Source organism: Pongo pygmaeus, chromosome 7 (assembly GCF_028885625.2).
Source record: "Pongo pygmaeus isolate AG05252 chromosome 7, NHGRI_mPonPyg2-v2.0_pri, whole genome shotgun sequence".
NCBI classification, from domain to species: Eukaryota; Metazoa; Chordata; class Mammalia; order Primates; family Hominidae; genus Pongo; species Pongo pygmaeus.
Window position 1 is genome coordinate 59,030,402 of NC_072380.2, and position 25,495 is coordinate 59,055,896.

The 25,495-nt window shown below is 39.7% G+C and overlaps 1 protein-coding gene across 20 annotated transcripts in view; it reads left to right on the plus strand.

Annotated features, from left to right (window-relative positions):
* Window positions 1–25,495, plus strand: part of SPIDR (scaffold protein involved in DNA repair) — a 491,719-nt gene that overhangs the window by 153,292 nt on the left and 312,932 nt on the right. For 19 of the 20 annotated variants that reach the window (XR_010127196.1, XR_010127198.1, XR_010127197.1 and 16 more), the window contains one exon: window positions 6,206–6,306. The exons of the other annotated variant lie outside the window; for it this stretch is intronic. Coding sequence is in view for 16 of the 19 variants with exons in the window: in XM_054498098.2 (XP_054354073.1) it covers window positions 6,206–6,306 (101 nt within the window). In the remaining 3 variants the exon portion in view is untranslated. The remainder of the gene's footprint in view (window positions 1–6,205; window positions 6,307–25,495) is intronic. 20 annotated transcript variants of the gene reach the window in all.

A 25,495-nucleotide genomic window follows, 5' to 3' on the forward strand; every position in this document is an offset into this window, starting at 1 on the left:
ATTAACTCAAACAAATTTACAAGAAAAAAAACAACCCCATCAAAAAGTGGGGGAAGGATATGAACAGACACTTCTCAAAAGAGGACATTTATGCAGCCAAAAGACACATGAAAAAATGCTCATCATCACTGGCCATCAGAGAAATGCAAATCAAAATGACAATGAGATAGCATGTCACAGCAGTTAGAATGGCAATCATTAAAAAGTCAGGAAACAACAGGTGCTGGAGAGGATGTGGAGAAATAGGAACACTTTTACACTGTTGGTGGGACTGTAAACTAGTTCAACCATTGTGGAATTCAGTGTGGCGATTCCTCAGGATCTAGAACTAGAAATGCCATTTGACCCAGCCATTCCATTACTGGGTATATGCCCAAAGGATTATAAATAATGCTGCTATAAAGACACATGCACACGTGTGTTTATTGCGGCAGTATTCAGAATAGCAAAGACTTGGAACCAACCCAAATGTCCATCAATGATAGACTGGATTAAGAAAATGTGTCACATATACACCATGGAATACTATGCAGCCATAAAAAATGATGAGTTCATGTCCTTTATAGGGACATGGATAAAATTGGAAATCATAATTCTCAGTAAACTATCGCAAGGACAAAAAACCAAACACCGCATGTTCTCACTCATAGATGGGGATTGAACAATGAGAACACATGGACACAGGAAGGGGAACATCACACTCCGGGGACTGTTGTGGGGTGGGGGGAGGGAGGAAGGATAGCATTAGGAGATATACCTAATGGTAAATGGTGAGTTAATGGGTTCAGCACACCACCATGGCACAGGTATACATATGTAACTAACCTGCACATTGTGCACATGTACCCTAAAAGTTAAAGTATAAGAATAATTAAAAAAAAAACACATCAATTTACAGTCAAAAAAAGAAAAAAGAAATACAAACTACCATCAGAGAATATTATAAAGACCTCTACGCAAATAAACTAGAAAATTTAGAAGAAATGGATATATTCCTGCACACATACACCCTCACCAGACTAAACCAGGAAGAAGTTGAATCCCTGAATAGACCAATAGCAGGTTCTGAAAATGAGGCAACAATTAATAGCCTACCAACCAAAAACAGTCCAGGACCAGACAAATTCACGGCCGAATTCTACCAGAAGTACAAAGAGGAGCTGGTACCATTCCTTCTGAAACTATTCCAATTAATAGAAAAAGAGAGAATCCTCCCTAATTCATTTTATGAGGCCAGCATCATCCTGATACCAAAGCCTGGCAGAGACACAACAAAAAAAGACAATTTTAGACCAATATCTCTGATGAACATCAGTGCAAAAACCCTCAATAAAATACTGGCAAACCGAATTCAGCAGCATATTAAAAAGCTTAACCACCACAATCAAGTTGGCTTCATCCCTGGGATGCAAGGGTGGTTCAGCATACGCAAATCAGTAAACGTAATCCATTATATAAACAGAACAAAAGACAGAAACCACATGAATATCTCAATAGATGCAGAAAAGGCCTTTGACAAAACTGCAACAGACCTTCATGCTAAAAACTCTCAATAAATTAGGTATACATGGGACGTATCTCAAAATAATAAGAGCTATTTATGACAAACCCACAGCCAATATACTGAATGAGCAAAAACTGGAAGCATTCCCTTTGAAACCTGGCACAAGACAGGGATGCCCTCTCTCACCACTCCTATTCAACATACTGTTGGAAGTTCTGGGCAGGGCAATGAGGCAAGAGAAAGAAATAAAGGGTATTGAATTAGGAAAAGAGGAAGTCAAATTGTCCCTGGTTGCAGATGACGTGATTCTACATTTAGAAAACCCCATCATCTCAGCCCAAAATCTCCTTAAGCTGATAAAAGCAACTTCAGCAAAGTCTCAGGAAACAAAATCAATGTGCAAAAATCACAAGCATTCCTATACACCAATAGCAGACAGAGAGCCAAATCATTAGTGAACTCCCATTCACAATTGCTTCAAAGAGAATGAAATACCTAGCAATCCAACTTACAAGGGATGTGAAGGACCTCTTCAAGGAGAACTATAAACCACTGATCAACAAAATAAAAGAGGAAACAAATAAATGGAAGAACATTTCATGCTCATGGATAGGAAAAATCAATATTGTGAAAATGGCCATACTGCCCAAGGTAATTTATAGATTCAATGCCATCCCCATCAAGCTACCAATGACTTTCTGCACAGAATTGGAAAAAACTACTTTAAAGTTCATATGGAACCAAAAAAGAGCCCACATTGCCAAGACAATCCTAAGCCAAAAGAACAAAGCTGGAGGCATCACGCTACCTGACTTCAAACTATACTACAAAGCTACAGTAAGCGAAGCAGCATGGTACTGGTACCAAAACAGAGATATAGACCAATGGAACAAAACAGAGCCCTCAGAAATAATACCACACATCTACAACCATCTGATCCTTGACAAACCTGACAGAAAGAAGAAAGGGGGAAAGGATTCCATATTTCATAAATGGTGCTGGGAAAACTAGCTAGCCATATGTAGAAAGCTGAAACTGGATCCCTTCCTTACACCTTACACAAAAATTAATTCAAGATGGATTAAAGGCTTAAATGTTAAACCTAAATCATAAAAACCCTAGAAGAAAACCTAGGCAATACCATTGAGGACATAGGCAAGGGGAAGGACTTCATGTCTAAAACACCAAAAGCAATGGCAACAAAAGCCAAAATTGACAAATGGGATCTAATTAAACTAAAGAGCTTCTGCACAGCAAAAGAAACTACTATCAGAGTGAACAGGCAACCTACAGAATGGGAGAAAATTTTTGCAGTCTACCCATCTGACAAAGGGCTAATATCCAAAATCTATAAAGAACTTAAACAAATTTACAAGAAAGAATCAAACAACCCGATCAAAAAGTGGGCAAGGGATATGAACAGACAGTTCTCAAGGGAAGACATTTATGCAGCCAACAGACACATGAAAAAATGTTCATCATCACTGGCCATCAGAGAAATGCAAATCAAAACCACAATGAGACACCATCTAACTGCCATCTCACACCAGTTAGAATGGCGATCATTAAAAAGTCAGGAAACAACAGGTGCTGGAGAGGATGTAGAGAAATAGGAATGCTTTTACACTGTTGGTGGGACTGTAAACTAGTTCAACCATTGTGGAAGACAGTGTGGCGATTCCTCCAGGATCTAGAACTAGAAATACCATTTGACCCAGCAATCCCATTACTGGGTATATACGCAGAGGATTATAAATCATGCTGCTATAAAGACACATTGACACGTACGTTTATTGCGGCACTATTCACAATAGCAAAGACTTGGAACCAGCCCAAATGTCCAACAATGATAGACTGGATTAAGAAAATGTGGCACATATACACCATGGAGTGCTATGCAGCCATAAGAAAGGATGAGTTGATGTCCTTTGTAGAGACATGGATGAAGCTGGAAACCATCATTCTGAGGAGACTATCGCAGGGATGGAGGACCAGCACCGCATGTTCTCACTCATATATAGGAGTTGAACAGTGAGAACACTTGGACACAGGAAGGGGAACATCGCACACTGGGGCCTGTCATGTGGTGGGGGGGATGGGGGAGGGATAGCATTAGGAGAAATACCTAATGTAGATGACGTGTTAACGGGTGCAGCACACCAACATGGCAACATGTATATATATATATGTAACAAACCTGCACATTGTGCACATGTATTCCAGAACTTAAAATATAATAAAAAAATAAAAATAAACCAAAATTTTAAAATATTGTATTTACAGTCATTTTAATTGTTTATTCTTTACCTGGTTGTATAGCTTATTAAAAATATTTTGACTGGAAATCAGATGGAATATTTTTGAATCTTTATCCTTCTTTACTTCTCCATATTGTTTTTATAGAAATGTTTACCAATGTCAAATTGATACCAGTCATCTTTTGAGATAGGTTACCAGTCTGTTAATTTTATAGAAAAGATAATTAGAATATCTTAACTTGCTCAGTGAATTCATCATATTTTTATTCCTTCGGAGTTTGGCCTTTATAAATAACTTACCTGGCTACGTTCAAAAGAGTTAATTTGGATATAGATGGCAGGGCCTTCCTGAACTTTTGGTATGACTTAATTTTTTTAACATTAGATATGTTTTTACTAGAAATAGGATTGTTGATTAGAGGACATAGTGTTTCCTAAGCTCAAGTTCGTAAGTTCAAGTGCATGTGACCGGAATTCCCTGCAGGACAGGCCCTAATGGCCAAACTCAGGTGAGATGCAGATTTTTTCTGAGGGCTCCAGATACTGCTGTGTGTAGAGAGCTCCTGTGCATATGTTTACTGTTGGTTCTACCTTTCATCCTGTAATCTGCACAGTTTTCTTACGAGGTTCTAGGCTTGACTTTAACCAGATAGTTTTTTCAGAGTTCATTTTGCCTTTTTTTTTTTCTGTAAGGTCACAGCATTGAAAAGCAACATTTGGCAAATCATTATCTAGATAGTTGGGCAAAGAATACAGTGTTAGCTTCTTGTATTTATTATGCATATCATTTTAAATAATACTGTTTAAGAGGTGCTAGGTATATTATCAAGACTAAGAGTTTGAACTCTGGAACCAGACTGCCTAGGCGTGCATCCAGCTATACCACTCATTAGACATTTCACCTTGGACAGATGTTTAACATCTTGGTGCCTCAGTTTGTCATCTATAAAGTGGAATAATAATAGTACCTACTTCACGGTATTGTGTAAAGGGGAAGCATAAATGAGTTACTTCATGTAAACAGAATGATATGAAGAAGGGCTTAATAGGAAGTAGAGTTGACATGTAGAGGTGCTATGGCATATTTCTGAGCATAAGAGGTTTTAACTTTTTTTCTGTTACATGTGCTACACATAAGTACATTCAGAAATAGTAACCTATAGGAAACCATACTAGGTTTTTCTATAGGTATTAATACTAGCAATATTATATATTTATTAAAATATTTCCATCATAATGGAAAGAGCTGTATGTAGGCTGCAAGTGAAAAACATAACAAAAACAGTTACACCAATCATGGGCATTTTTTGAAGGTTTACTAAATGCCACGTGCTGCACTAAGTCCATTCTGGTTTTAACAGCTAGTTCCTCATCTGGTTAGTTACGTAATGTTGGAGAAGTCTCTTAATCTCTCTCTAAATTCTGGTTTTATCATCTGTGCAGTGGATATTGATATCTGTTCTTTCAACCTCAAAGGGATATTATTTCAATAAAGATAATGTGGTGAAATGATTAATGAATTGGTAACAAGATAATAAACTTATGAGATAATACATTGATACCCTATATAGCATGTAGGTATAGTGGTAATTAACAACTGATCTTGATTTTTCTTGAAATTATAGTTATGTTAGTAGTTGATAACTTCTCTTTCTCTCTACATATGTATGTATTTATTTACTTATAATTTACATATACCTATATATTTATAAGCATAAATATATCTCAGTAAGTATATGTGTTCATTGATAGGTTAATGCTCTTCTGCAGTGCCTGCATGTCTATCGTTACAAATTGTCTTTCTGCTATACATGGAATTTTCTTTTTTGTAATATTGGTATCCTTGCTGTGTGTTTGTGATTGATACTCAAATATCTCTGGAGTCCAAATAAGGGACCCATACCCAAGTGCTCTTATTTGAGTGTTCTGTCAACAGTTGGCAAGGTTATTCTTGACTGGAACTCTGAGCCCACTTTACATTTCTTTGTTTGCTCCTATGTGCTGAGCTCATTGGGAGCTTTCCCACCTCCATGGCAGCACTCATAACTGTCCTTGTGTCCCTGGTACCTAACGAAGTGCTAGGTGCCAGTATATAGCAGGTGGTAAATAAGCAGTACTTGTTTTAGGATTGAATAAGTGAACTAAGAAAGAATAGAAAAAGAGGTAAGCTGATATTTAGCTGTCGTATTTCCAAGAATATGATGCTTTTTGGACATAATATTAGCCCACATTTCTAAGAACCAGAAAACCAAGCTTCTAACAAAACAGAAAACTGACTTATGAGGATATGGCCTCTGGGAAGATAATGTGGTAACAAATATACATTAAAATTTTGCATGTTTTATCTGTTTGTCTCTGTTTGGGGGGTATACAACATAAATGTTCCAGTGATTGTGAAGTTTTCCTTTTCACTAAACTTAATACATTATAATTCATTAAACAGAGGTGGACTAGCAGAAAGACTAAATGGGCTGCAGAATCGAGAGAGATCTGCTATTTCTTTGTGGAGACATCAGTGTATTTCTTACCAAAAGACACTTTCAGGTAAGGCTTGTGCGGGAATCTGAGACAATGTGTAAAAAAAATTTTAGTTAAAAGAATTCTTACATTAAAATATATGAAGTTGATTGTTAATATTTTCATGACTTTTTAAAAAATTTTTCCAACATTCTAATTTTAACATACAAAACCTATATATAGTAAATATGTTTAACTTGATGAGTTTAAAAATAAGTATACTCTTATGAAAACATCACCACAATCTGTGCTATAAATCTACCCTTGACCTCCAAAAGTTTTGTTCTGTTCTTATCATTAAGAGCACTCTACTCTCTTAGCAAAATTTATTTTATTTTATTTCATTATTTAGAGACAGGGTCTCACCGTTGCCCAGGCTGGAGTGTAGTGACATAGTCATGTAGCCTCAAACTCCTGGGCTCAAGCAAATCCTCTCACTTCAGCCTCCCTACTGGCTAAGACCACAGGCTTGTTCCACTGTGCCCAGCTCCTCTTAGCAAAATTTTAAGAATACAATACAGTGTGTTAACTATAGGCACGATTCTGTACTGCAGATCTCTAGGACTGGTTTATCTTATATAATCAAAACTTTATACCCTTTGACGAATACCTCTCTATTGACAGCCACCATTGCAGTCTCTGCTTCTGTAGCCAGAGCACTGTTAGTCAAGAAAAAGAGATAAAAGATATCCAAGTTGGAAAGCAAGAGGTAAAGTTGTCTCCGTTTGCAGATGACGTGATCTTATATCTAGAAAACCCTATAAGACACCCTGCCCCTGCCAAAAAAAAGTTAAAACTAATAAATGAATTCAGCATAGTAGCAGGATTAAAATCAACATACAAAAATCAATTGCATTTCCATATATTAACAATGAAATTTCTGTATATTAACAATGAGATATTTTCTTTTCTATTGGAAATTAAGAAAGCAGTCTCATTTACAGTAACATCAAAAAGAATGAAATTCGGGACCAGGCACAATGGCTCGCGCCTGTAATCCCAGCACTTTAGGAGGCCGAGGTGGGCAGATCATGAGGTCAAGAGATCGAGACCATCCTGGCCAACATGGTGAAACCCTATCTCTACTAAAAATATAAAAATTAGCTGGGTGTGGTGGTGCACGCCTGTAGTCCCAGCTACATGGGAGGCTGAGGCAAGAGAATCGCTTCAACCCAGGAGGCGGAGTCTTCAGTGAGCCAAGATCGTGCCACTGCACTCCAGCCTGGCGACAGAGTGAGACTCTGTCTCAAAAAAAAAAAGAAAAGAAAAAGAATGAAATACTTAGGAATAAACTTAATCATGGATGTCAAGGACTTGTACTCTGAAAACTGACTTTTTTTTTTCAGGTGTCATATAGGTCTCAGAAATTATTCCAAGAAATGAGTTTATTCCTCCAAGGTCTAATGACTGAAAACTCTTGTTTTTCCACAGATTGCTTGATATTGAAAAGATTCCAAATGTCTAGAAAAGCCTCCTCTCCTCCTAAACAGTGCTGATTTGGTGGTTTTTTCCTGTGTGTTCCATCCATCTAGAGTGGGGGGATGGGTAGGTGTGGGCCCAGTCATGTATTCCAAACCAACAATTATTAGTCTTTCCTGAAGGATCATTGGGATATACATTTTAATAGGTTCCCGTGTGGTTTCTGCACATGCTAGAATTTAAGAAACATTATTCTTAGAGTTGATCTCCCCATTCCCAATAATATATTCTACTAAAGAGATCACTCAACTGTTATGTTCTCAATTATTATATTACACATTTCTTTAGAAGACTTTTCAATTCTTATCTCATTTATTCCTTTTAAAATCCTTTCCGAGGCCAGGTGTGGTGGCTCATGCCTGTAATCTCCATCCTTTGGGAGGCCAAGACGGGAGGATCACTTGAGGCCAAGAGTTCAAGACCAGCCTGGGCAATGTAGTGAAACCCATTTGCTGCAAAAATTTAAAAATTAACTGTACGTGGTGGCACATGTCTGTAGTCCTAACTACTTGGGAGGCTGAGATGTGAGAATTGCTTGAGCCTAGGAGTTCTAGGTTACGGTGAGCTATGATTGCACCTCTGCACACCAGCCTGCGTGACACAGCAAGACACTGTCTCTAAAAAAATACAAAAAACTCGTTTCCCAGCTGTCACTTAGCAATTGCCTTCTCTCACGTTCTTGCATTAAAGTACTATAATATGAAATACATATATATGTGTCAGGATGACCTAATATGTATGACCCAAGATACTTTTTCTTTTTTTATTTTATTTTACCTTTTTTATTGAGACAGCGTCTCGCTGTGTCACCCAGGCTGGAGTGTAGTGGTGCGATCCTGGCTCACTGCAACCTCCGTATCCTGAGTTCAAGCGATTCTCCTCCTCAACCCCCTGAGTAGCTGGGACTATATGTGCCTGCCATCACGCCTGGCTAATTTTTGTATTTTTAGTTGAGATGGGGTTTCGTCGTGTTGGCCAAGCTGATCTCGAACTCCTGAGCTCAAGTGACGCACCCACCTCAGCCTCCCAAAGTGCTGGGATTACAGGTGTGAGCCACCATGCCCAGTCACTTTTTCTTCTATACATACCTGTGGGTCAATCCATTGTTATACTTACGACTTTGTTTCTTGGGTTTTTCTTATATTAATGATTATGACATTAAATAATAATCTTTACAACTCGTTTGACCACCCTGAAGGCCAGGCAAACATAAAGATTGCCTGGTCTTATTATTTAGGGAAGTCTTTTTTTTTTTTATTATTATTATTATAAGTTTTAGGGTACATGTGCACAACGTGCAGGTTGCTTACATATGTATATATGTGCCATGTTGGTGTGCTGCACCCATTAACTCGTCATTTAGCATTAGGTATATCTCCTAATGCTATCCCTCCCCCTTCCCCCCACCCCCCAACAGGCCTCAGTGTGTGATGTTCCCCTTCCTGTGTCCCTGTGTTCTCATTGTTCAATTCCCACCTATGAGTGAGAACACGTGGTGTTCGGTTTCTTGTCCCTGCGATAGTTTGCTGAGAATGATGGTTTCCAGCTTCATCCATGTCCCTACAAAGGACATGAACTCATCCTTTTTTATGGCTGCATAGTATTCCATGGTGTATATGTGCCACATTTTCTTAATCCAGTCTATCATTGTTGGACATTTGGGTTGGTTCCAAGTCTTTGTGAATAGTGCCACAATAAACATACGTGTGCATGTGTCTTTATAGCAGCATGATTTATAATCCTTTGGGTATATACCCAGTAATGGGCTGGCTGGGTCAAATGGTAATTCTAGATCTAGATGCCTGAGGAATCGCCACACTGACTTCCACAATGATTGAACTAGTTTACAGTCCCACCAACAGTGTAAAAGTGTTCCTATTTCTTCACATCCTCTCCAGCACCTGTTGTTTCCTGACTTTTTAATGATCACCATTCTAACTGGTGTGACATGGCATCTCATTGTGGTTTTGATTTGCATTTCTCTGATGGCCAGTGATGATGAGCATTTTTTCATGTGTCTGTTGGCTGCGTAAATGTCTTCTTGTGAGAAGTGTCTGTTCATATCCTTTGCCCACTTGTGGATGGGGTTGTTTGTTTTTTTCTTGTCAATTTGTTTGAGTTCATTGTAGATTCTGGATATTAGGCCTTTGTCAGATAAGTAGATTGCAAAAGTTTTCTCCCATTGTTGCCTGTTCACTCTGATGGTAGTTTCTTTTGCTGTGCAGAAGCTCTTTAGTTTAATTAGATCCCATTTGTCAATTTTGGCTTTTGTTGCCATTGCTTTTGGTGTTTTAGATATGAAGTCCTTGCCCTTGCCTATGTCCTGAATGGTAATGCCTAGGTTTTCTTCTAGGGTTTTTATGGTTTTAGGTCTAACATGTAAGTCTTTAATTCATCTTGAATTAATTTTTGTATAAGGTGTAAGGAAGGGATCCAGTTTCAGCTTTCTACATATGACTACCTAGTTTCCCAGCACCATTTATTAAATAAGGATTCCTTTCCCCATTTCTTGTTTTTGTCAGGTTTGTCAAAGATCAGATAGTTGTAGATATGCGGCATTATTTCTGAGGGCTCTGTTTTGTTCCATTGGTCTATATCTCTGTTTTGGTACCAGTACCATGGTGTTTTTGTTACTGTAGTCTTGTAGTATAGTTTGAAGTCAGGTAGCGTGATGCCTCCAGCTTTGTTCTTTTGGCTTAGGGTTGACTTGGCGATGCTCGCTCTTTTTTGGTTCCATATGAACTTGAAAGTAGTTTTTTCCAATTCTGTGAAGAAAGTCATTGGTAGCTTGATGGGGATGGCATTGAATCTATAAATTACCTTGGGCAGTATGGCCATTTTCACAATATTGATTCTTCCTACCCATGAGTATTTAATGTTCTTCCATTTGTTATTTAGTATTTAGGGAAGTCTTAATAGCACATTGGCTTAAACACAGAAAAGAATTTAATGGTACTTGTAATTGAATGTCACAGGGACCGTGCTTCAGGCATATTGGTTGAAAAGGCTGGCAGTCATTCTCTGTGTGGTAACTCTCCTCTTCAAGTCCAATAAAAAGAATGCTTTCTTTCCAGTGTTTTACCAGAAATGCCCAAAATGACTTTCATTGATCTGGTGGAGACAGGAATCCCTGCTTGAAATCATCCTAATCACTCTGGCCAGCATGGGCTGTAGTCAGTAACACACTACCAGCCATATCCTTAACTCGTGATTATTTTATTTCCAGAGTTATTTAATAAAAATCAGCAGGAACTATTTGTAATTCTACAATATGTCATCTCATTTTAGTCTTTCAGTGATTCTTCATGTTCTCCTATTTATAAGTATTTGCATGTGTATATTTAACCGCTCAAGTGTGAATGACCTGGAACTGGAATGACCATTGTCTCTTATAATCTACCTCCCTCCATCTCTAAATAGTTTCTGTTTAATTTGTGTGTCACTCATTGCTTTCAATTTAGTTTGGGGTTCTATGCATTATAAACTTCTTTTGTTCTGCTTGAACCGGAAAAATATTTCCTTGACACTTAAATTCTCAAATGGCTCCTCCTCCTTTTGACTCCCTTCTTTTGAAGTAATGATATGAGAGAATGGTAAGCTTGAATTTCTTTCAACTGGATATAAATATTTGCATTATTGGGTTTCAGGAAGGCCACTTTCAGTTCTTAGGTATAACATTAGCTTTGGGTTGGGTTGTGGTGGATGGTGAACTATCAAATGGAAAAGAGGAGCATGGCACACAGGACTCTGGCTACTGGAGGCCTAAAAGGCTAGAACCTGAAGATATCATTTGCATACTGTGTTGACATTCATGCAGCGCTTTTGTTTCCTTTTTCCACATGAGGAGATGGAATGCTAATTCTGTGAGGACTCTTAGAGACCTTCCAGTCCAAGCTCCTCTTTGGCAGATTGCCTAGAGGAGGGAGGTGACTTGCTCTGATTATCTAGCCAAGGAAGAGACAGGGCCAAAACCAGGCCTCCTGGTTCCCAGTGCCATGCTCTTTCAAACCCTGCCGCTCTTCTGCCATATGAAAATAATCATTTTAATCCTCTGCCAGTTTCCTCTTGATATTTCTAGTGGGGAATAACCAAATAGTCCAAATTGGACTTTGTATGTTTAGTTCAGGTAGCTGTCTTGAATTTTGCTGATGTTATTATAGTATTGACAAATTGTAAATATCTTCCAAGTAGGAGCAAAACATGGGCAAACTTTGAATTGGATCATAAATTCTTAAATAGTTTGGGTTCTATCTGTCCTCTTTCCCCCTTTCAACATGATCCTCATTGTTGCATCACATTTGGAGGTTTGATGTTCGTGGGTACAATGCTGAAGGCATACTACGTATTAAATCACTTCGTATGCAAAGTAATCTTCTAAAAGAGTTTGCTTTCCTTATTTTCCAGATGAAAAAAACTGTAGGTTGAGTATATGCTGTAGATGACTAAGCCCATATTTGAACTGTGAAGTCGAAGTTCTTATTTGCTAATCTCTACAGACCTTCATTAGTTAATCTGTTTGGGCTGGAGAAAGTTAGGCTTAAGAAGACAAGGGATTAAGGAGTTAGCAAAATTAGAAGTATTAATACAAATGTTTTTCTTTTGAAAAAAATCTTACAAAATGTAGGTCTGTATCACATTCTTGAGACAGCACTAATTGGCGAAGTATAGGACATAAGTTTGAAGGTTGCAGAGACTGTGTAAATTGTGGAACTGTATAGGATGTCCTAAAGTCTTAGGATTTTGATGGGAAGTGGCAGATTGTCTTCTCAATTATTGATATTAATATACATAGAATTCACTAGACATTGTCATCCTGGTTACTCACTATAGTGAATTGATCAAATTGTCAAGTATGTAGTTGACAGAGTGTCTTCCGCTTGTCTGGATAGAAAAATACCAAGTTAAACATGTATGACTGGTGGTCCAGAATGAAGGGAGAAAAAGGTGATTTTTTTTGTTTGGCTCAAAACGAAAACATAACTTATTTGAAATGTTCCTTACAATATCACTTCTTAAATTTTGTTCTAGTTATTAAGTGTAGCATGTCAAACTAAGATTCTCCTTACTTATCTGCTTCAGAGATGAGAAATTATGGGTTAAAAAATTGATCTGTAGATTATAGTGATTTAGCTTGAGATCTTTCTTTCCACGTGTCTTCCATTTGGGGAGTATTTCATTACCCCATGGTTGAGAGGTCTGTTTTTGTCTGTATATTTATCCAAGTTGTTGTGTATGTCAGTATCCCACTCCCTTATATTGCTGGGTACTGTTGCATGGTACGAATGTGCCACAGTTTGTTGAACTGTTCGTTGACTGAAGGGCCTTTGGGTCGTTTCCATATTTGAGTCATTACAAATAAAATGTGCTGTGAACATTTGTATACCAGTTTTTGAGTGAACGTATGTTTTTATTTTTCTGAGATAAATTATCAAATGATTTAAAATATTTGAATGTCTCTAACCCATTATTCTGCCCGTTTTTTTTTTTTTTTTTTTTTGAGACAGAGTCTCGCTCTGTTGCCCAGGCTGGAGTGCAGTGGCACCATCTCAGCTCAGTGCAAGCTACGCCTCCTGGGTTCACACCATTCTCCTGCCTCAGCCTCCCGAGTAGCTGGGACTACAGGCACTCGCCACCACACCCGGCTAATTTTTTGTATTTTTAGTAGAGATGGGGTTTCACCGTGTTAGCCTATGGTCTCGATCTCCTGACCTCGTGATCCTCCCGCCTTGGCCTCCCAGAGTGCTGGGATTACAGGTATGAGCCACCGTGTCCGGCCTATTCTGCCCTTTTAAAACACTTTGTATTTAAAAATAATTGTAGATTGACATGCAGTTAGAAATAATACTGAGAGATCCCTTGTACCATGCCCCCGGTTTCCCCCGGTAATGATATCTTTTATAACTGTAGAATGACAGGACAGCCAGGATGATGATCTCCAATACAGTCCATTGACCCTGTTCAGATTTCACCAATTTTACATGCATTTACTTCTGTGTGTATTTTTTGTTTTATGTAATCTTATCACCTCTTACTGTGGTCTGAATTTTTGTATGCTGCCAAAATTCATATGTCGAAACCTAATCACCAATTTGATGGTATTAGGAGGTAAGTAAGGCTTTTGGAAAGTGATCAGGTCATGAGGTGGAGCCCTCATGAAGGGAATTAGAAGAGACCGTAGAGAGCTAGCTCGTCCTTCCACTGTGTGAGGATACTGCAAGAAGAATCCAATTGTGAGAATGTAGGTCCTCACTAGGCGCAGAATCTGCCAGAGCGTTGATCTTGGACTTCCCAGTCTGCAGAACTGTGAGAAACAAATTTCTGTTGCTTTGAAGCCACACAGCTCTGGTTTTTTGTTATAGCAGCCAAGATGGACTAAGATACTTCTTTAGATTCATGTGACTATCACATAGTCCAGACACAGAAGGGTCCATCGCCACAAGGATTCTCATGCCACCCTTTATAGCCACAGTCATCTCTTTCCCACTCTCCTCCCTGATGCCTTGCAGCCACTAATCTGTTTAACATTTCCATAGTTTGTCATCTAAAAATGCTCACGCCTGTAATTCCAGCACTTTGGGAGACCAAGGCCGGCAGATCACAAGGTCAGGAGTTCGAGACCAGCCTGGCCAACATGGTGAAACACTGCCTCTACTAAAAATACTAAAATTAGGTGTGGTGGCAGGCGCCTGTAGTCTCAGCTACGCAGGAGGCTGAGGTGCAGAGAATTACTTGAACCCGGGAGGCAGAGTTTGCAATGAGCCGAGATCGCGCCACTGCACTCCAGCCTGGGTGACAGAGCAAGACTCTGTCTCAAAAAATAAAATAAGTTATAGAAATGGAATAATATAGTTTATAACCTTTTGGGATTGAGTTTTTTCACTCAGTTTAATTCCCTGGAGATTTATCCAAGTTGTTGTGTGTGTCAGTAACCCACTCCATATTGTTCGGTAGTATTCCGTGGTACAAATGTGCCACAGTTTGTTGAACTGTTCGCTGACTGAAGGGCCTTTGAGTTGTTTGCATATTTGAGTCATTACAAATAAAAGGTGCTGTGAACATTTGTGTACCAGTTTTTGAGTGAACATGTTTTTATTTTTCTGGGATAAATGATCAAGATTGCAATTGTCAGGTGTTATGGTAAGGGCATATTTTGTTTCGTTAAAAAAGGCATATGAATACCAAATATTTCAATGAATTCTTTTTTTTTTATACTTTAAGTTTTAGGTTACATGTGCACAACGTGCAGGTTTCTTACATATGTATATATGTGCCATGTTGGTGTGCTGCACCCATTAACTTGTCATTTAACATTAGGTATATCTCCTAATGCTATCCCTCCACCCTGCCCCCACCCCACCCACAACAGGCCCCGGTGTGTGATGTTCCCCTTCCTGTGTCCAAGTGTTCTCATTGTTCAGTTCCCACCTATGAGTGGGAACACCCGGTGTTTGGTTTTTTGTCCTTGCGATAATTTGCTGAGAATAATGGTTTCCAGCTTCATCCATGTCCCTACAAAGGACATGAACTCATCCTTTTTTTATGGCTGCGTAGTATTCCATGGTGTATATGTGCCACATTTTTTTAATCCAGTCTATCATTGTTGGACATTTGGGTTGGTTCCAAGTCTTTGCTTTTGTGAATAGTGCCACAATAAACATATGTGTGCATGTGTATTTATAGCAGCATGATTTATAATCCTTTGGGTATATACCCAGTAATGGGATTGCTGGGTCAAATGGTATCTCTAGTTCTAGATCCCTGAGGAATCGCCACACTGACTTCCACAATGATTAAACGAGTTTACAGTCCCACCAACAGTGTAAAAGTGTTTCTATTTCTCCACATCCTTTCCAGCACCTGTTGTTTCCTGACTTTTTAATGATTGCCATTCTAACTGGTGTAACATGGTATCTCATTGTGGTTTTGATTTGCATTTCTCTGATGGCCAGTGATGATGAGCATTTTTTCATGTGTCTGTTGGCTGCATAAATGTCTTCTTGTGAGAAGTGTCTGTTCATATCCTTTGCCCACTTGTTGATGGGGTTGTTTTTTTCTTGTAAATTTGTTTGAGTTCATTGTAGATTCTGGATATTAGCCCTTTTTCAGATAAGTAGATTGCAAAAATCTTCTCCCATTCTGTAGGTTGCCTTTTCACTCTGATGGTAGTTTCCTTTGCTGTGCAGAAGCTCTTTAGTTTAATTAGATCCCATTTGTCAATTTTGGCTTTTCTTACCATTGCTTTTGGTGTTTTAGACGTGAAGTCCTTGCCCATGCCTGTGTCCCGAATGATATTGCCTAGGTTTTCTTCTAGGGTTTTTATGGTTTTAGGTCTGACTTGTAAGTCTTTAATTCATCTTGAATTAATTTTTATTTAAGGTGTAAGGAAGGGATCCAGTTTCAGCTTTCTACATATGGCTAGCCAGTTTTCCCAGCACCATTTATGAAATATGGAATCCTTTCCCCATTTCTTGTTTTTGTCAGGTTTGTCAAAGATCAGGTAGTTGTAGATATGCAGCATTATTTCTGAGGGCTCTGTTCTGTTCCATTGGTCTATATCTCTGTTTTGGTACCAGTACCATGGTGTTTTTGTTACTGTAGCCTTGTAGCATAGTTTGAAGTCAGGTAGCGTGATGCCTCCAGCTTTGTTCTTTTGGCTTAGGATTGACTTGGTGATGTGGGCTCTTTTTTGGTTCCATATGGACTTTAAAGTATTTTTTTCCAATTCTGTGATGAAAGTCATTGGTAGCTTGATGGGGATGGCATTGAATCTGTAAAGTACCTTGGGCAGTGTGCCCATTTTCACAATATTGATTCTTCCTATCCATGAGCATGGAATGTTCTTCCATTTGTTTGTATCCTCTTTTCTTTCATTGAGCAGTGGTTTGTAGTTCTCCTTGAAGAGATCCTTCACATCCCTTCTAAGTTGCATTCCTAGATATTTTATTCTCTTTGAAGCAGTTGTTTATGGGAGTTCACTCATGATGTGGCTCTCTGTTTGTTATTGGTGTATAAGAATGCTTGTGATTTTTGCACATTGATTTTGTATCCTCAGACTTTGCTGAAGTTGCCTATCAGCTTAAGGAGATTTTGGGCTGAGATGATGGTGTTTTCTAGATATACAATGATCTCATCTGCAAACAGGGACAATTTGACTTCCTCTTTTCCTAATTGAATACCCTTTATTTCCTTCTCCTGCCTGATTGCCCTGGTCAGAACTTCCAACACTATGTTGAATAGGAGTGGTGAGAGAGGGCATCCCTGTCTTGTGCCAGTTTTCAAAGGGAATGCTTCTGGTTTTTGCCTATTCAGCATGATATTGGCTGTGGGTTTGTCATAAATAGCTCTTATTATTTTGAGATACGTCCCATCAATACCTAATTTATTGAGAGTTTCTAGCATGAAGGTTGTTGAATTTTGTCAAAGGCCTTTTCTGCATCTATTGAGATATTCATGTGGTTTTTGTCATTGGTTTTCTTTATATGCTGTATTACATTTATTGATTTGCATATGTTGAACCAGCCTTGCATCCCAGGGATGAAGCCCACTTAATCATGGTGGATAAGCTTTTTGATGTGCTGCTGGATTCGGTTTGCCAGTGTTTTATTGAGGATTTTTGCGTTGATGTTCCTCAGGGATATTGGTCTAAAATTGTCTTTTTTTGTTGTGTCTCTGCCAGGCTTTGGTATCAGGATGATGCTGGCCTCATAAAATGAGTTAGGGAGGATTCTCTCTGTTTCTGTTGATTGGAATAGTTTCAGAAGGAATGGTACCAGCTCCTCCTTGTACCTCTGGTAGAATTCGGCTGTGAATCCATCTGGTCCTGGACTTTTTTTGGTTGGTAAGCTATTAATTATTGCCTGAATTTCAGAGCCTGTTATTGGTCTATTCAGGGATTCAGCTGCTTGCTGGTTTAGTCTTGAGAGGGTGTATGTGTGCAGGAATTTATCCATTTCTTCTAGATTGTCTAGTTTATTTGCGTAGAGGTGTTTATAGTCTTCTCTGATGGTAGTTTGTATTTCTGTGGGATCGGTGGTGATACCCCGTCATCATTTTTTATTGGATCTATTTGATTCTTCTCTCTTTTCTTCTTTATTAGTCTTGCTAGCAGTCTATCAATTTTGTTGATCTTTTCAAAAAACCAGCTCCTGAATTCATTGATTTTTTTGAAGGGTTTTTTGGTGTCTCTATTTCCTTCAGTTCTGCTCTGATCTTAGTTATGTCTTGCCTTCTGCTAGCTTTTGAGTGTGTTTGCTCTTGCTTGTCTAGTTCTTTTAATTGTGATGTTAGGGTGTCAATTTTAGATCTTTCCTGCTTTCTCTTGTGGACATTTAGTGCTATAAATTTCCCTCTACACACTGCTTTGAATGTGTCCCAGAGATTCTGGTATGTTGTGTGTTTGTTCTCATTGGTTTCAAAGAACATCTTTATATCTGCCTTCATTTCATTATGTACCCAGTAGTCATTCAGGAGCAGGTTGTTCCGTTTCCATGTATTTGAGCGGTTTTGAGTGAGTTTCTTAATCCTGAGTTCTAGTTTGATTGCACTGTGGTCTGAGAGACAGTTTGTCATAATTTCTGTTCTTTTACATTTGCTGAGGAGTGCTTTACTTCCAACTATGTGGTCAGTTTTGGAATAGGTGTGGTGTGGTGCTGAGAAGAACGTATATTCTGTTGATTTGGGGTGGAGAGTTCTGTAGATGTCTATTAGGTCTGCTTGGTGCAGAGCTGAGTTCAATGCCTGGATATCCTTGTTAACTTTCTGTCTTGTTGATCTGTCTAATGTTGACAGTGGAGTGTTAAAGTCTCCCATTATTATTGTGTGGGAGTCTAAGTCTCTTCGTAGGTCTCTAAGGACTTGCTTTATGAGTCTGGGTCCTCCTGTATTGGATGTATATATATTTCGGATAGTTAGCTCTTCTTGTTGAATGATCCCTTTACGATTATTTAATGGCCTTCTTTGTCTCTTTTGATCTTTGTTGGTTTAAAGTCTGTTTTATCAGAGACTAGGATTGCAACCGCTGCCTTTTTTTGTTTTCCATTTGCTTGGTAGATCTTCCTGCATCCCTTTATTTTGAGCCTATGTGTGTCTCTGCAAGTGAGATGAGTTTCCTGAATACAGCACACTGATGGGTCTTGACTCTATCCAATTTGCCAGTCTGTGTCTTTTAATTGGCACATTTAGCCCATTTACATTTAAAGTTAATATTGTATGTGTGAATTTGATGCCGTCATTATGATATTAGCTGGTTATTTTGCTCATTAGTTGATGCAGTTTCTTCCTAGCCTCTATGGTCTTTACAATTTGGCATGTTTTTGCAATGCCTGGTACCAGTTATTGCTTTCCATGTTTAGTGCTTCCTTCAGGAGCTCTTTTAGGGCAGGCCTGGTGGTGACAAAATCTCTCAGCATTTGTTTGAAAGGATTTTATTTCCCCTTCACTTATGAAGCTTAGTTTGGCTGGATATGAAATTCTGGGTTGAAAATTTTTCTAAGAATGTTGAATATTGGCCCCCATTCTCTTCTGGCTTGTAGAGTTTCTGCCAAGAGATCAGCTGTTAGTCTGATGGACTTCCCTTTGTGGGTAACCCTACCTTTCTCTCTGGCTGCCCTTAACATTTTTTCCTCCATTTCAACTTCGGTGAATCTGACAATTATGTGTCTTGGAGTTGCTCTTCTTGAACAGTATCTTTGTGGCGTTCTCTGTATTTGCTGAATCTGAATGTTGGCCTGCCTTGCTAGATTGGGGAAGTTCTCCTGGATAATATCCTGCAGAGTGTTTTCCAACTTGGTTCCATTCTCCCTGTCACTTTCAGGTACACCAATGAGATGTAGATTTGGTCTTTTCACATAGTCCCATATTTCTTGGAGGGTTTGTTCGTTTCTTTTTATTCTTTTTTCTCTAAACTTCTCTTCTCACTTCATTTCATTCATTTGATCTTCCATCACTGATACCCTTTCTTCCAGTTGATCGAATCGGCGACTGAGGCTTGTGCATTTGTCACGTAGTTTTCTTGCTGTGGTTTGTAGCTCCATCAGGTCCTTAAATAACTTCTCTGCATTGGTTATTCTAGTTAGCCATTCGTCTAATCTTTTTTCAAGGTTTTTAACTTCTTTGCCATGGGTTTGAACTTCCTGCTTTAGCTCGGAGCAATTTGATCATCTGTAGTCTTCTCTCAACTTGTCAAAGTCATTCTCCATCCAGCTTTGTTCCGTTCCTGGTGAGGAGCTGCGTTCCTTTGGAGGAGGAGAGGCTTTCTGATTTTTAGAATTTTCAGTTTTTCTGCTCTGTTTTTTCTCCATCTTTCTGGTTTTATCTACCTTTGGTCTTTGATGATGGTGACGTACAGATGGGGTTTTGGTGTGGATGTCCTTTTCTGTTTGTTAGTTTTCCTTCTAGCAGTCAGGACCCTCAGCTGCAGGTCTGTTGGAGTTTGCTGGAGGTCCACTCCAGACCCTGTTTGCCTGGGTATCAGCAGTGGAGGCTGCAGAACAGCCAATATTGGTGAACAGCAAATGTTGCTGCCTGATCGTTTCTGGAAGTTTTGTCTCAGAGGAGTACCTGGCCATGTGAGGTGTCAGTCTGCCCCTACCCGGGGGTGCCTCCCAGTTGGGCTGCTCGGGGGTCAGGGTCCCACTTGAGGAGACAGTCTGTCTGTTCTCAGATCTCCAGCTGCGTGCTGGGATAACCACTACTCTCTTCAAAGCTGTCAGACAGGGACATTTGAGTCAGCAGAGGTTTCTGCTGCCTTTTGTTTGGCTGTGTCCTGCCCCCAGAGGTAGAGTCTACAGAGGCAGGCAGGCCTCCTTGAGCTCTGGTGGGCTCCAGCCCGTTCGAGCTTCCTGGCTGCTTTGTTTACCTACTCAAGCCTCAGCAATGCGGGTGCCTCTCCCCCAGCCTCGCTGCCGCCTTGCAGTTTGATCTCAGACTGCTGTGCTAGCAATGAGCGAGGCTCTGTGGGCGTAGGACCCTCCGAGCCAGGTGCGAGATACAATCTCCTGGTGTGCCATTTGCTAAGACCATTGGAAAAGTGCAGTATTAGGGTGAGAGTGACCCGATTTTCCAGGTGTCGTCTGTCACCCCTTTCCTTGGCTAGGAAAGGGAATTCCCTGACCCCTTGTGCTTCCCGGGTGAGGCGATGTCTCACCCTGCTTCGGCTCACACTCTCTCTGCTGCACCCACTGTCCTGCACCCACTGTCCGACCATCCCCAGTGAGGTGAACCCAGTACCTCAGTTGGAAATGCAGATATCATATGTCTTTTGTGTCGCTCACACTGGGAGCTGTAGACTGTAGCTGTTCCTATTTGGCCATCTTGGCTCCACCCCTCCTCAATGAATTCTAGTACATCTTTCTAGGCTTAAGAAATTTTATTTTTAACATCTTTGGTATGTGGATGTCAGTTTTTCCTTTCTTCCCTCCTGGGTAGCTGACTTTGCTCGGCTGTTTTATCACTCCTACTTGTAACTTTTAAGAATCGATGTTATCTTCCTTGTTGGTGGCTTCTAGTACATTTCAGTATAAAAGACATATATCTCAAGATTCTTTGTGATAGACTGAGAAGGTATTGAGCTTGACTTTAAAAGAGCAACCAAAGGCCGGGCGTGGTATCTCGTGCTTATAATCCCAGCAATTTGGGAAGCCGACATGGGTGGATCACAAGGTCAGGAGTTCTAGACCAGCCTGGCCAACATGGTGAAATCCCATCTCTACTAAAAATACAAAAATTGATGTGTTATGGGCACCTGTAATCCCAGCTACTCGGGAGGCTGTTGCAGGAGAATTGCTTGATCCGGGAGGTGGAAGTTGCAGTGAGCCGAGATTACTCCACCACACTCCAGACTAGGCAACAGAGCGAGACTCTGTCTCAAAATTAAAAAAATAGAGCAGCAAGAGCAAGGCAGAGTGGCTCATGTCTGTAATCCCAGCACTTTGGGAGGCTGAGGCAGCTGATCACTTGAGGCCAGGAGTTTGAGACCAGTCTGGCCAATATGGCGAAAAAGTACTAAAAATACAAAAAAAACTAGCCAGGTGTGGTGGTTCACGCCTACAATCCCAGCTATTCTGGAAGCTGAGGCATGAGAATCACTTGAACCTGGGAGGCAAAAGTTGCTGTGAGCTGAGATCGCGCCACTGCACTCCTATCTTGGCAACAGAGCAAGACCCTGTCTGAAAAAAAAATAAAAATAAAAAACTAAAAGAGCAGCAAAAAGCACAGATGTTGCACACAAAGGCCTTGCAGAGAATGCGGTTTGATGAAATGGCATGGGGTGGGCAGGGGAGCCCAGATCATGCAGGGCCTGGAGGCCTTGGCTGGGTTTCACTTCCAAGGTAATGCCTTGGAAACCTGCACTTTAAAATGTAGCTGTGGCATAGAGAATGGACAGCTGTAGAAGCAAGGGGAAAATATGTTCTATTTATCTTCACAAATCATTGTATTTTTCTTTTTTTAAAAGAGGAAACAGTTTCCCAACATTGCTTTGCTCATTATCTGCATGATGGTGAACAGTGATTACTAAGTGATACTCAAAGCATTTTGCATGTATATTAACCACAATTACCCTTCCAGTTAGGTCCTGCTCTCCTTATTTTAAAGATGAGGACAATGCGGACACAGGAGAATATGGATGGGTACAGCCCTGTGTGCCTGCCAGTGGGTAGTAGAGCCAGATTTACATTGGGCAACCTAACTTGGTGGCCCATGTTCATAGCCTACTTGTTTTGGGGGCAGGTCTGGGCAGAAGTGAGTTCAGGAGATGTGAGTGCAGCAGTGGTTGCACCCTGGCTCCATTGTTTGATCTCTGTTTAGTAACAGGGTGACAAATTTTTTCACAATATGTTTGATATCATAGTTTTTAAAACTAAAAGTAGTTACCAATGTTCTTTTATTTTTTTGAGTAGGGTCTCCCTCTGTTGCCCAGGCAGGAGTACAGTGGCACCATCACAATTCACTGCAGCCTTAACCGCCTGGGCTCAAGGGCTCCTGCTACCTCAATCTCCAGAGTGGCTGGGACTAGAGGCACATGCCACCACACCCAGCTGTTTAAAAATAAAATTTTTTTTTTTTTCTCTTCAGAAATGGAGTCTTCCTATGTTTTCCAGGCTGGTCTCAAACCCTTGGCCTCAAGGGAACCTTCCTTCTCAGTCTCCCAATGCATTGGAATTACAGGTGTTAGCCACCATACCCGGACCCTTAGGTGTTCTTAAATGCAAAAAAACTTCTTGTGTTATACAGGAAGAGAGTAAAGAAAAAAGAAGAACAAGTGATAACAAAGAAATTGATGGGCTTCAGATAAATTATTTTTCATGATGAGATTTTTTGGGGGAAAGGGAAAGGTCTTGCTCTCTTGTGCAGGCTGGAGTGCAGTGGCGCAGCCTTGGCTCACTGTAACCTCCGCCTCCTGGGTCCAGACAATTTTTGTGCCTCCTGAGTAGGCTGGGATTACAGGCGCCCACCACCACGCCTGGGTAATTTTTGTATTTTTAGTAGAGCCTGCCTCGGCCTCCCAAAGTGCTAGAATTACAGGCATTAACCACCTTGCCCAGCCTTTAGCTACCTATTCTTAAGCAAGATATTTTATTTTTGAAATTTAAGATCACTTCCATTAGCTAATTTAAAAACAATGATTCTTATTTAAATTGTATTATAGAGGGTAAGCAACCAAGTAATAGTCCCAGTGTTTTTCAGTCATACAGAGGAAAATTTTGTGTATGCTCATATTTCTGTGTTTATTCTTGTTGTATGAAGTAAATGCTTTACTGGTCACTATATCTGGTGGTGGAGATGGGATAGTGGGAAGTGAGGGTCACAGGTACCAAGCTGGCAGGTCACATTCATTTACTCAGCAGTTGCTCAGCAGGGGTCTCCAGTTTGCCAGGCTTCTTGCTGGGCTCTAAAGATACACTGTGAATAAGCAAGATCTGGTCACTGCACCCTTAGACCTTCTCTTTTAGTGGACTAGATGGATGACAAGCAGAGAGAGAAAATCGGGACAGGTTAGTGAAGTGGAGGGTCTGCATGGGTGTGGTGGGAGCTGTGCAGGACAGGCTGTGGAAGCGAGCTTCATATTTACAGTGGGTAAATACGACCTCTGTCTAGTTTCTGAGCCAGAATATCAATGTGAGGTGCCTAAACAGTTTTGGGATGGTGGAAATTTTGCTATTTGTTCTTGCTAGAAAAATTATATTTTATGTAATAGATTTTAAATGTTCCATATTTTAAATATTTTTTTGTTGAATAAAATTATATTTGAAAGATTTCTTTAGGTTATTATTGAAGTTCAGTAAGAAGCAGTTTATTTAGTATACATTATATTCACACAGTAAAAAGTGAGTACAACTTAAGCCTTTGGAAAATAGAGGGTGGGACAAAATTTTCGTTTAGGAGTACCTTTGTCATGTGAATATTTGCTTTTATTGAATTATCATTTTGTATTGAAATATAAGAAACTACAGAAAACACAGATATACAGCTTAACAAGTGTTATATAGAAGGTGCCCGTATTACTACCAGTACTTAAAGAATAGAAGTAGGCTGGGCACGGTGGCTCACGCCTGTAATCCCAGCACTTTGGGAGGCTGAGGCAGGCGGAGCACGAGGTCAGGAGTTCAAGACTAGCCTGGCCAACGTGGTGAAACCCTGCGTCTACTACGATACCAAAAAAAAAAAAAAAAAATTAACCAGCCATGGTGGCACACGTGCCTGTAATCCCAGCTACTTGGGAGGCTGAGGCAGGAGAGTCACTTAAACCCGGGAGGCGGCGTTTGCAGTGAGCTGAGATCATGCCATTGCACTACAGCCTGGGCAACAGGGCAAGACACAGTCTCAAAAAAAACAAAGCAAAACAAACGAAAAACCGTAGAACAGAAGTGGATGGTTTTCTGTTTGGTATTTTTTAACTCACTACAGCAATATTGTAAATTGATGCCTTGTGCCTTCTTATTTTTTCTTGCCAAATGGCTATAATATTTTGGCTTATCTTTTTTTTTTTTACTTTGTTCCTTACTACTTTCATTCAACATTTATTAAGCAACAAGTAGATTATCATCATTGATAGAACTGTCTGATTCCATCATAACATTATAGTTCATTTTTCCTTGCTTCCTTTTGTAAGATATTAAAGTTTTATTCTTTAGAAGGAAACAAAGCCATATTTTACACTTGAGGATGTTGTAATAACTGTCTTAGTCTGTTTTGTTTTGCCATAATAGAACACCACAGAGTGGATAATTGATAAAGAAATTTATTTCTCACCTGTCTGGAGGCTGGGAAGCCTAATATCCGCCTCACCAGAAGGGAAAACAAGTGTGAGAAAGGGAGGGGAAGGTGGTAGAACTCATCCTTTAATGAGGAACCAACTCCCATGATAATGACATTAATCCATGAGGGCAGAGCCTCAGGGTCTAGTCACCTCTTAAAGATCACCTTTCGACACTGCTGCGTTGGAGATTAAGCTTCCAACACATTAACTTTGGGGGACACATTCAGACCATAGCAATAATCTGTAACTTTCCATTTGTTGAAGTACGTTTTGAAGAATTAGAAGAAAGAAAGAAACAAAGCCTAAGAGAATAAAGTATTATTTCTTAGGATTTGTAAAGGAGAAAAAACTGTGATGACTTACTCCTTGAACAATATTGTATTTATACAATTTCAAGAGAAACTGAAATCATATACTATTTCCATATTCTGATGATTATGATTAAATACTCAGGATAACACTCCTGGAAACTTCTAATGC